This window comes from Nyctibius grandis, chromosome 1, assembly GCF_013368605.1.
Source record: "Nyctibius grandis isolate bNycGra1 chromosome 1, bNycGra1.pri, whole genome shotgun sequence".
Lineage (NCBI taxonomy): Eukaryota > Metazoa > Chordata > Aves > Nyctibiiformes > Nyctibiidae > Nyctibius > Nyctibius grandis.
The window spans coordinates 127,000,231-127,012,895 of record NC_090658.1 but is presented as its reverse complement, the minus strand read 5'-3'; the positions used below and the strand labels follow the sequence as shown (position 1 = coordinate 127,012,895).

At 42.9% G+C, this 12,665-nt stretch overlaps 1 protein-coding gene across 2 annotated transcripts; it reads left to right on the top strand.

Annotated features, from left to right (window-relative positions):
- Nucleotides 1-3,777: 3,777 nt before the first annotated feature.
- Nucleotides 3,778-12,269, top strand: ENPP4 (ectonucleotide pyrophosphatase/phosphodiesterase 4). 2 transcript variants are annotated; one of them, XM_068410224.1, is made up of 4 exons: nucleotides 3,778-4,228; nucleotides 5,795-6,659; nucleotides 7,590-7,760; nucleotides 10,329-12,269. In XM_068410224.1, the coding sequence occupies exons 2-4, from the start codon at nucleotides 5,837-5,839 to the stop codon at nucleotides 10,688-10,690; spliced, it is 1,356 nt and encodes a 451-aa protein (XP_068266325.1). In that variant the 5' UTR covers nucleotides 3,778-4,228; nucleotides 5,795-5,836; the 3' UTR covers nucleotides 10,691-12,269. The 2 variants fall into 2 exon arrangements, with proteins under 2 accessions (XP_068266325.1, XP_068266319.1); XM_068410218.1 differs by having other exon boundaries at nucleotides 3,784-4,228; nucleotides 10,326-12,269.
- The last annotated feature ends 396 nt before the right edge of the window (nucleotides 12,270-12,665 follow it).

The window sequence follows — 12,665 nt, the reverse complement described above, 5'->3', positions numbered from 1 at the left end:
CCAGGAGTAGTCGTTGTCAACAGACATTTGAAAACCTGCTTTACCTGCTGCAGGGCCTGATCAATTATTCATGATTTGGATGTGCCAAAGCCCTTTACTTGAGGTCTTCCTCTTCCTTTTATAAATCTTTGTTTGGTTTGCTCTTCAATTCCATGGTTGGAAACTCCATTAGAACACCTGAGAGCCTAAGAAAAATTGACTTTTATTTGCCCAACTGCTTCAAGGAAAACATTTTTGTTTGCCTTTAAAATCTGGCATCATTTCAACATCCTTGTTTACCTCTGAAACTAAGCACCCTTAGAAAGCCCAGCAACCTGCCTTCAAGCTTGTATACAGTGGAGGCTTTAGTAACCAAAACAGAGAAGGCAGAGACACCACACTACTCTGTATCACTCTGTCCTGCAGCCTTAGGGATACCGTGCCACAGACAGTTTGAGAAACAGCATGGTTACGAGCCCCGTTTTGTTTATAGCCTCCATTTAGAACCTATTCTTCAGATTAAATGGGCACTAAAAGCTGAAAGTCTAATACAGCTTAACAGCTGTTAGTCACCTAGCCCTTTTATGGTTTTATGAAATGGCTTCCTATTTTTCTTCAGCTCAACTATACAAAAATGCATCAAAACACAGTAAATAACGGATCAAAAAACTACTCAGCAAAAATGATCAGAGATCTCTGTCATGTGGATAAAATTGAGAAAAAAATTGGACCAATACAGGAAAATGTTTCTCTTTCAATATTCAGTTATTTTAACTCTAAGTAACGAAAAGTACTTAAGTATCTGAACTATTCATGGGCAATATCTAGTTTTCATCCAAATAAATAAGGAGTTCCTCCCCCTCCACAGGAGGGTACAGCTTCCCATGTAGAAATTAAGTGTTTTACTAAACCTAGCCAAACACTGAGAGTACTTTGAGGTTGCCTGCCCTTTACTTCCTGTCATTCACTAAATTCCACTGACACAAACAAATGCGTGTAATGGTTTTTGAGCTGCAAATGCTCAATTCTACTACAGCAGTAAATCTGTACAGCTTCTGGCAGGATTTAGTATGGTCTAGTGCTTAGAAGAACTGCAGTCTGTACAGACAACTATGGGGTGAAATACAATACAGAGAGAGATTAAGGCGAGGAAAGGCAAACATCTTGGTAGTTCCCAGTTTTACTTCTCTTAATGTAATTATACATGCAACTCACCCATTTCTTGTAGGCATACACTGTAAATGGAATCAAGAGCTATAATAAATATGTGATAGATGTTGGCTAGCCCAGTTCAAAGTCTGGAGTTGGTGTGGTATGTTGCCTTTATGATGTGTCAAAGTGGACACATTGTATTAGGCTGGGCTCACGAATAGATGAATAATGCAAACAGGTTTCAAAGCTCATGGGTAAGAGTAAACAAGAGATTACTCACACCTTCTAGGACTAAATAGCTAAGTATGTTGCCAAACTCGGTTAGCAAAAGAGCCTTGATGCTTAAAATTTGTCTGTATCTCTGCATAAAGCTTGTAAGGAGACCTCAGTCGTAATTTGGTGAAATTGGCTAAAAGATTGCACCTGTTATATGTTCCCTTGACCTCCAATTCACTGTGTAATAAATATTTTGAAGGAAATACAATAAAGTAACTTACAAAGGACACTTCTTGCCTCCACCTGATCAACTGTCGTGCATATTTACAAAGCTGAAACAGTGTAACTGAAAAAAAGAAAAAAAGAAAAAAGAGAAAAAAACCACCAAAAAGACCTTGACTTGAACTTGACATATAACATGTGAATAGCTGCAAGAAGTCTTATCTAGCTCACCTGGAATTATTTTTTTTTCCTCTTTTACAATCCTGTGCTTTGCCACACATACTACATTCCATAAATCAAGGTGAATCAGAGGTATGTCACTTCATTCAGACTATTGTACCACATCTTTAGAGCCACTCCACAGTTGGCATGCACAGGCAGCACAACCTGCCAAACTCCTTCATATGTGAAAGCCATTAGAAAGAAGCTCAAATCTAAGTTGCACTCAGAATAAACATGCTAGCAGGATACACAGAATGAAATTCAGGTCCTCTACTTAAGTCTATCATGAAGCTATAGACATGTCTTTTTCTCAGTTTTTATGATGAAATTTAAAATGGAGTGACAATTCCTGCTCTGTGCTATTGAAGGACACTTCTTTTCCCTATTTACACAGAGCTGATTTCATTGTTATTTACCACCAGTAACTTAACAGGTTTTGCAGAATTAGAAATCTCTTCTCGTAATAAAAAGGAAAACCAAGGGAATGTGAACTATTTGCCTTCATTTATGAAGCAAACCTACACCAGGACCCAAAACAGACCTCAACCCATCATTCCACACACTGCTTTCCTAAAACCAGCACTGGCACTCACAGTACTTACATTCAACAACACACACCATTTCCTGCATGTATTCTAATATTTAGGGCAATCCAGTGTTGTCACAAGAGAGCACAAAAAGGTCATAAGCAGGAAAGAATACGAACGGTCAACTTGCAGTGCTGTGTGGCTGAAAGGGAGCAGGACTCACAGAGAACAGGAGATTTGTAGTCACACTGACAACCATCGTTGCCCTTTGAAGGCCTCAGCCTGGAGCTGCCGCGACACCTGCAAAGGAGGCAAGTTACAGGAATCCTGGGGAAACAGAAGACACCTCCCAGTAACACACCCTGTCCAGCCTCGCCTCACCCCACGGCGTCCTTCTGCAGTCCTGGGGCACCCCAGCAGACCCAGCAAACAGCCTGTAGCCCAAGCGAGCTCTGACCCCTTACCAGCAGGCCTCACTGTCCCACCTCGGGGGCCAACCCACCGCATCTCAGCCCGGGCAGACTAACGTGCCTCTCAGAAAAACCCGCGCTCCCCTGCAACCCACCGCATCTCCCCGCTCTGACAGCCACCTCCCCCAGCTCCCCTCAGCCCTGCTGCTCTCAGTGGCTCCCTACAACCCCCCCTCACCTCAGTCCCCCTCAACTCAAATACTGTGTTCAGTTCTGGGCCCCTCGCTACAAGAAAGACATTGAGGTGCTGGAGAGAGTCCAGAGAAGGACAACGAAGCTGGTGAAGGGTCTGGAGAACAAGTCTGATGAGGAGCGGCTGAGGGAACTGGGAGTGTTTAGTCTGGAGAAAAGGAGGCTCAGGGGAGACCTTATCGCTCTACAACTACCTGAAAGGAGGGTGTAGCGAGGTGGGTGTTGGTCTCTTCTCCCAGGTAACAAGTGATAGGACAAGAGGAAACAGCCTCAAGTTGCACCAGGGGAGGTTTAGATTGGATATCAGGAAAAATTTCTCCACCGATAGAGTTATCAAGAATTGGAACACGCTGCCCAGGGCAGTGGTGGAGTCACCATCCCTGGAGGTATTTAAAAGCCGTGTAGATGTGGTGCTCAGGGACACGGTTTAGTGGTGGCCTTGGCAGTGCTGGGTTAACGGTTGGACTCGATGACCTTAAAGGTCCTTTCCAACCAAAACGATTCTATGATCCCATGGACTCAGTTCCCCTCACGCCCCCCGCCCTCCCCCAGCTCCCCCCGGCTCTGCTCCCCTCAAGCCCCCACTGCTCCCCACAACCCCCCACCTCAGCTCCCCCCAGCCCCCGCCCTGTCTCACGGCGCCACGCCCACTCCGCTGGAACCAATGGGAGCTTCCGCCAGCTGGCGCCCAGCCAATCGCATCCGGCGGAGGCCGGGCCCGCTGACGCGCTCCCCCCGCTCCCACCGCCCCCCAAGGGCAGTGCCTGCGCCGCCGCCGCTGGTGGCAGCTGGGCCCGTGCGGGCGGCGGGTGCGCAGGCGCTGTGCTCCCCCCGCTTCCCGTCCCACCCCCGCCGCAGCCGGTCACCTCCAGCGCCGCGCAGTAGCGGGCCCTCACGGTGGGCTCGGGGCGGAACCGCGGCGGGCAGCGGGGAAGGGGGTGGCAGGCGGCGAGGTCTCCCGCTGCGGTGACCGGCGCTGTCCGAGCGCGGCCCGGGGCAGGGCCGCGGGACACCCCCCTCCCGGGGCTCGAGCTTCGTCCCGCCGGCTGGCTGCGCCTCCGGCCGCTCGGTCCATACGTGAGGGGAGGAGAGCGCTGGCAGGCTGCGTGAGGGGGCTGTGTGCCGCCGGAGCCCCCCGGAGGAGGCCGGCCCGTTGGCTGAGCAGCTGGACGCGGGGCTCGCGCTGCAGGTGCGGGGTGACGGCGGCGGTGCCCTGCCGGCGCTGCGGGAGCCGGCCCTGCGCACCCGGTAAGTTTGTAATGACAAGGCGGCACCTTGCTGCGAGCTGTCCGGGCCGGGGTTACTCGTGAACCGCGCAACCAGAGAGTTGGCAGTCGGGCTGGAAAGTGGAGAGGGTGAGGAGCAGAGAGCCGTGGTGTTTTACAGTTGGCTGTGATACAGTGTGTGAAAACACAAATGCTTTAGCACCTCTGGCGTGTTTCGAAGCTAATATTGTGGTATGATGTCCTGCTGTGCTATGAAAAACTCTGGTTCTGCTTTTTGAAGCACCTGATGAATCGCTACTCCATTGCTCATCTCATTTCTTCTTTTCTTTTCCCCTCTTTAAAGGGGCTGTGTGTTACAAGTCCTCTGTATTACGAGACACCTTAATGCTGGTTTTGATGATACTTTCTTCTAACATTCGTATCTTCTAAAGAAATTTTAACTGTTGGTTGCAGGGTGGATGATTTCCCATGCTTTGAGTTCCTCTCACTGCTAAAGCTTTACCTAACCTTAAAGCTACTTTTAAAATAATACACTCACAGTTTTGTTTGGGGGAAAGGGTTGAGATAGGCCAGAAGATATTGCTACAGTTGGGAAAATACCTGCTGTTCCTCCTAGAATCACTCTAGTTTGTGCAAGTGAGATAAAGGAGAAATGGGGCTCTTCTTGGGAAGTAAATACGCTGTCTAACAATATTGCAGAAGTTTTTTGTGAAACCTGGAGCTTCACTTCCTCTTTCTTAAAAGCTTATAGAATAATTCTGGACCTTCCTGAAAGTGCTTCTGTCACACATAATAAGTTTGGGGGGGGAGGGAAGCTTACAAATCATACCTTGCACTCATAATAGTCATGAATTCCTTGGTGAGAAATACTTGCCTCATAGCTAAGGTTACTAATGATTTTCTTTTATTTTTTTTGAGAGAGAAATATGATATGTAAAGAACAGCTTTAAATACTCTTACGGTAGATGTACAACAGCTTAGAAGGAAAACAGAAGTTACTCGTGGCAGTTCCATGTATAGAGTAAGCAATGAGGGAATAGGAATGTTGAAAGGCTCAAAAGTCTTCCAGCAACTCAAGAGGGTGGAAACTGAAAAAGGAAAGGTGGGATGAAAAAGAAAAAAAATAATTACAGTAGAAAACAAACTTCTGGTCTGAACCGTGATGTGTAAGCAGAATTGAGAGCTGCACGGGACTCTCAAATGCAGAGCTGGAATTGCTCAGGTGCCTTAACGTGAGGGAAAATGCTGGTCGTCTGTCTTGAAATGTAGAATTGTAATACAACCCACAAAACGATGGAATAATTACTTAAAAGAGAGAAAACAATTTTTCCTTTCATTTAGCCTGGAATGAAAAAAAAACAAACCAACAAACCTCCTTGCTCGTTTGTTTTAATATATGAAAAACTATGACAATATATGAGAAGTGTCTGAAGTCAGTAGGGAAATATACTGTTGACTTCCGTGGTTGTTTAGACCGGTTGTTTTGCGGTTAATCTCTATAAGGAAGAGGTACATAATGTATAGCTAGTTAAACTGGTTCAAATACAATTATTTTGAGTTAAATGTCTTGTCTTTTAAAATTTTTCAGGTGCATCTGACTACCTGCTGGAAATACTTTGAAGTATCGACCATGGACTCGATGTTAACATTATTTTTTTCTGGAATAGTTGCCTGTTGTGCTCATTCTACTGGTGATCCTGTGTCCAGGTTACTCCTCGTGTCCTTTGATGGCTTCAGGGCTGATTACTTGGAAACCTATAAACTTCCTCATCTTCAGGAGTTCATTGAGGATGGTGTGCTCGTAAAACAAGTTAAGAATGCTTTTATCACCAAGACTTTCCCAAACCATTATACCATAGTGACAGGTTTATATGAAGAAAGCCATGGCATCGTGGCTAATGACATGTACGACGCAGATGCCAAGAAAAAGTTTTCACAGTTCAATGATTCAGATCCCTTCTGGTGGGACGAGGCAGTTCCAATCTGGGTAACAAATCAACAGCAGGGACATGGAGCAAGTGCTGCTGCAATGTGGCCCGGTACTGATGTAAAAATTAACAATACGACCCCTCAATTCTTTATGAAGTATAACTTTTCCGTAACGTTTGAGGAGAGAGTGGAGAAAATTGTTGCGTGGCTGAACAGCTCTAATCCAGTCGTCAGTTTTGCTATGTTATACTGGGAAGAACCAGATGCAAGTGGGCACAAGTACGGACCGGCTGACACTGAGAACATGCGCAAAGTGTTAGAAGAAGTGGATAATCATATTGGTTTCCTTACTGATAAACTGAAGGCATTAGGTTTGTGGGACACTATTAATGTCATAATAACAAGTGATCATGGAATGGCCTCCTGTTCTGCAGAGAAGCTGATTGTCCTGGACAGCTGCATTGGTCGCAATAACTATACTCTGATAGACAAGACTCCAGTTGCTGCAGTGCTGCCAAGGCAGAGTATGTTTTAGGCTTTTTTTTAAGTCATATACTGAGAATTAAATCGTATTTATCTTACTACTAAAAAGTACACACTGTGGTAGAATGTTCACATCTTTTGCAAAACCAGTGTAGTTCATATTGCACAACTTTGACGTAATTTAATGAGTAAGCTAAAGACTGTTTATTTAGGAATTACTTTGTTTTGGTAATCAATGGGCTAAGGAGAGTTTCTTGTCAAATTGCTATGGGTGGTAAAGATTAAGAAAGCAGATGGGCACTTAGTATGCCTGCTCTCATTGCTCACTTATTCTATACGGTTATAATTCACAGTGAGCATGAAATAAACCCTCATGTTTATTCAGAATAAAAAATGTCATTGTCTAAACTTCCAAGTGAAAATCTAAACCCAACTTTGAATGCTTTACCACTTCTGTTTCTGTGAATGAAACTTCAGTTTTCATACTGTGAATTCAAATTTTGTATCTTGGAGTAGTTACTAAGAGGCATGTCTTAAATCATGACACTGCTGGTCTCGGTTTCCACAACTGTGGGCAGACTGAAGCAATTCTAATGAACAAAGTGATTTATACAGTAACAAAATTTAATACTTACTGCTTTGGATAAGATATTGATTACTTTGCTGTGTGATGGCTTTCTTTTGATTTCTGTGCTTGAATTTTGCCCTCCTCCCCTGCAAGCCCAGAGGGTAAGTGGAATTGTAGGTCCAAAACCACAGCCATGAGGTGCCTGATTTAACATGAGAGCAAATTGTGAAATCCACGTTGATGCATGTGGCATTTCAGTAGGGACATGAAAAAAGATCCTTTTCTATGTACCTTTTAAAAAATAATTGTTTTGTTAAAAATGGATCTTAAGTTTAATGACAGATCATTGTGGTAAACAGGACATGATTTCCAGGTGTTTCACATGCAGTTTTTTTCTTGGCAGACAAAAGAGACGTGTATAACTTACTGAAAAAATGCGACAGTCACATGAAAGTATATCTCAAGGAAGAAATTCCAGACAGATTTCATTATCGTCATAATAAGAGAATTCAACCCATAATTCTGGTTGCGGACGAAGGCTGGACAATTGTACAAAACGAGTCACTTTCTAAATGTAAGTGTGTTTTCCTCATTTGTGCTCTTGATGGCTTCTGCTGGGAAAAACTGTCTCGGTTTTATTCCAGCCATCTGTAGGATGGTCCTAGTTTAGCACGTGGAGTCCTGGCACTGTGCATCTTTAGGGTCATCTCAGCATTTTCTAGAACATTCTCAGTCTGAACCTGGAGTGTTTTAACAGATGAAGAGGAAATGGGGGATATTCCATTGGCTAAACCACTTGTCATGTTCAACTTAATAGCTTGAGGTACATTTTAAGAGTTCTCTTAGAAAAGTTAGCAGTCTGTCTCAAGCTTCCACCAGTGTGGTTTAACTTTCTGTATATAAAAATATATATATAGGGGAGCATAAATGGCAGAATGCAAGACATGACATTTAATGTTACAGTGTGTATAGCGGGAAACAAAAATAAATGGGAGGAAATACTAAAAATAATAGGAACACAATGCTGGTCAAAGAAGCTAGAGTTCTTCCTGTTGGGGACATCAAATAGCATGTTTTAAATACAAAAAGCAAAACAGATGTTACTTCACACAGTGCATTGCTAAGCTATGCACTTTCTTCCTGCTCGATGCTATGAATGTCAAATTACATACATATATATGTATATATATTTCCAGATGTTTCAGGTGCAGGTGTTTTTGGCAGACAAGAGAGGCATGTATAACTTAAAAAATGCAACAGTGACATGAAAGTATATCTCAAAGAAGAAATTCCACATAATTTCATTGTCATCATAATAAGAGAATTCAACCCATAATTTTGGTTGCAGATAAAGGCTGCAGAGATAGATATGTATATGTGTGTGTTCAGAAAGTGATTGGACAAATTCTTGGAAGAAAAATCCATTAATAGAAATTAAGTACAAAGGTACCAACTTCCAGGAAGCTTCTGAGCAGCCAACAGCTCGAGGCTGGTTGGTGTGTGAGGGCTGACCCTGTTGGATACTTCCCAGAAGATCTGTTATGACTGTTGTCAGAGACAGGATGCTGGGTGGTGTAAACTCCCAGTTTCACCCAGTTTGGCTGTTCTTACTGTCTGCCCTTTGCACAGTTCCCTTCAAATTTTCTCATTATTTGTACAAAAGTACTGCTTACAATGTAAGATAGACTTTTATTTTAGTTTTCCCACAGATTTGTTACAGTCATCTTCAAATTGCAACACTTAGCACACATGTTCTCCAATAAAGGTCTCGTGTTTATGGTTAGATTCAATTTCATGTATCTAAAAATAGTTCATAACTGTATATTTAGAAGTAATGGCATCGTTCGGTTGAAGTGAATCACTTCTCAAAACAATTTTGCTCGCTGAGGCTTCCCAGAAGCAGGCAGGGGAGGTTTTAGCCTAAAAGGCTATTTAAGGGTTTATTTTACTTGTCTTCATGGACAAAGTGTCAGCGTAATGATTGGCAAGTGTAGCAAGACCTGCGCTATATCTAGCAACGTTAGCACACCTCCTACTACAGAGGTGAAAGGTAGGAAACTTCACTGGAGAGGGGACTTGGAACAGCTCGGTTCAAAACAAGCAAGTAGTAGAAGGAAAAAAAAATGTAATCAAGAAATGTAGGACTGCATTAAAACAAACAAGATGTGGCACAGTACCATCTTTGTGTTAAAAAACATCACGGTGGAAAACATGAAAAAGGAATGTTGGAAGTATACTGCAGTGGTGAGTATGACCTTATCAATAGGAATCGTGACATTTCGCATCAAACATCAATGAAGCAGCTGAGGAGACAGTTCTCAGGGAGACTCGTTAAACTGTTACTGAGAAATGAACTCAAACTGTAAATACAGTCACTCAAATACTGTGCTGTGGGTGTTGTGAGAAATTTTTGGCATCTTGGACAGATTTTTCAGGCATGTTATTAGGAAATTTGACTGTGGCTGCTTTTTAGCTGTTTATATTCCACCAAAAATCAGAGTAACTATTTCTTCAAAACTTACCAAATGTCCAAGTACTGGTGACCTTGTGGCCACAAACATTTTGTTGTATGCTTGTCACAGGCATCATGATCTTTTGACTGGTTTTTGATTTTGACTGTTTGGGTATCCCTTCACCTGAAGTACCTAATCTGAGAAGCTTGATTTGATGGTACTGAATATGCTTGAACTGAACACTACCAAGGGGAAAGTTCTTCGCTTTTAAGAAGTAATGCAAGTGTCTGCTTTGCAAGGGGGAGATGTCTTTCCAAAATCTGAGAAGTATAAATTTGCAATTCCAGCTACTGACTTGTCGTGCAGTGGCAACATCCTTTTCAACTTTGGCATGAGGAGTGGGAAGGGGAAAACTGGAAATGTTGCTGACTGAAGGGAAAAGAGAGAATGGTGGGGGCGGGGGGAACCACAGCTGAACACCAGCATGGAAAAAGACTTCTAGGGAGTGGGGAGGAGGGAAGGAACTCTGGGTTCCTTCAGTGTTTGATCCAACAGCTGCTTTTACGTTCTGCATTAGTCTTTGGTTAAAATCGACGCCTTTTGGAGGCAGGGGAGAAATAGGGAGGGGAATACTTGATATGCAAACAGAACCTGTGATCTTAACTCTTGACTTTGCATTTCTCCAGTAGGTGACCATGGCTATGACAACGCTCTCCCAAGCATGCATCCGTTCCTGGCTGCTCGCGGGCCTGCTTTTCATCGGGGTTACAAGCAGAGCACGATGAACAACGTTGATATTTACCCCATGATGTGCCACATCCTGGGACTGACACCACAGCCGCACAATGGCACTTTCCATAACACTAAGTGCTTGCTCGCTGACCAGTGGTGCATAAATGTTCCAGAAGCTATTGGGATTGTTATTGGGGCTTTTATGATCCTGACTACTTTCACCTGCATTATAATAATCTCAAAGAATAGAGTAGCTCCCCCACGGCCATTTTCCCGACTTCAGTTACAATATGACGATGATGATCCTTTAATTGGATAGCATGTGGAGAGCCTCGCCTCGCTTTGCTTCCTAACTAGTGATTTCAGGAAGAGTTTGAACTTGCACTGGATGGCATTCTTTGCACTTTAACGGTATCTGTATAAAATACTGTACAGCCAGATCTTGCTAACTTGTTTGTGTGTGCTACCTGACTTGTAGGCCTATAAAAATGTTTTCAGAACAAAATGGTGAACAGGCGGCTTTCTGCTGGAAGAGATGCTTAACAAAATAAGGATGCTCAGTTTTTCGTTGAAGCCTTTGAACACTTTCAAAATGAAATTTCAGAGTATGAACTAGCCAGGGTAGACTAAGGGAATTTTAACATTTGTAAATGAGAATTGGTTTTTTGTATTAAACTTAAATTAATGTTGACTTCTTTTAGTGTTCCTTGTACCTGTATTGGAAAGAAGATCTTTTTTATGAGAGTTAGAAGTTAGTTTTGTTTGGACAATATAGCCTGATTTGTTCTTAAATTTGGGGATAGAGGGTGTAGAGAAGATCAATGCTTCATTTTCCACCCTAAGCCAGCAATATGACAAGAAACTGGTGAGAAGGAAAACGAAGTCAGTGAGGAAAGAATTGGTGCCTATCACTTCTATTCTGAGCCATAAAGGATGCGGTTCAGCAGTTGTAACACTGGGCGGATGGTTCTGACATTTCTAGATGCGTGTGTGTGTGGATGACTTAGTTCCACAGTTCCTGCACTTGGAGAGCTGGGATGGTACTACTTGCTTATCTCAAGGATGTTGATTTAATCTGAGAATCCTTGGATTTACCCAGTTTCATGGGCTGCTGTAGTAAAATTACTGCTGCTAAACCCTGTGAAAAGTTTTTCAGGTGTAAACTCTGCTGAAGGTGTTTTTGTAATAAAGGTGGTTTTGCCCTCTGTACCAGCTGATAATTATCTTTTGAAGGCTGTCAGGTGCTAGAAAGCCACAACTGAAAGTTTGACATGCAATCATGAAGCAAGATTCCAAACTCTTATTTTAAACCCTGGAAATTTAAAGGGAAAAAATTAATTTCTTTTTTGAGATAAGATCTGTTATCTGTAGTGTCTTAAGTTGTATAGATGCAAAGGTCTGGTGAAGACCAGTGCTAATGGTTCTTTTAACTAAAACTCTTTGATTCCTTGTTAATGGTCAAGTCTAGTAACTTGCCATAAACCAAAATTAATTTGATTTAGAAAGCCTTAATGGTACCTTTTCTTTTAGTGAGGAAGGAATGTGAGGTTAAATTGTTAATGCTAACCCAAAAAGAGAACCACCCTGACCAAGTCCTTTTCCTACAAGTTTGATGGTTTTAAGAATTGATAATTTGAAGTGAGAGCGCCGAGGTACCTGGTAGCATGCAATGTCATTTCTTGTTCACAAGCTCAAATTCAACGCAGTTTGGTATTAGCCACAGGCTACTTCTTGATCCAACTGGGAGGAAGTATGGACTTGGGAGGGAAGGGTTACTTACAACTGCCCACTGAAAAAAAAAAATTTGAGTTTTAAAAATGATGTGGAAGTTTTACTGAATTGTATCTTCCTCTCTGAGGATTCTGTTGTACTGATTAAAAACCCAGTACAAAACATAACCTGTTCTGCTGCTTTTTCCCCCTTCTAAACTACTAGTTTCTGCTTACTGACTAATGCTGTACTCTGGATTAATCTGAACTTGAAAGAGGCTCAGGCCACTTGAAAAATCTGTACTGTTACTGACAGTGTACTGGATTGTAGACTGTTGGAATGAAAGGCTTGACTCAGCTGAGTTACCTTTATTTTTCTGGGAGACTTGGTAAGATCGAACTGTACTGTCTTCTACCTGTGAGGGGTTTTTTTTCTAGATGCTAAAAGGGATTAGCAGAGTATATGCTCCACTCTGTTCTTCCCTTCCTTCTCCTCCTTCCCCTGAATAGTTGTCATACAGCGTGTGACTGATGTGCTTTCAGTTCCTCTGTGCTCCACTGTCATAGGCCAGGTGTCAAGGTTAC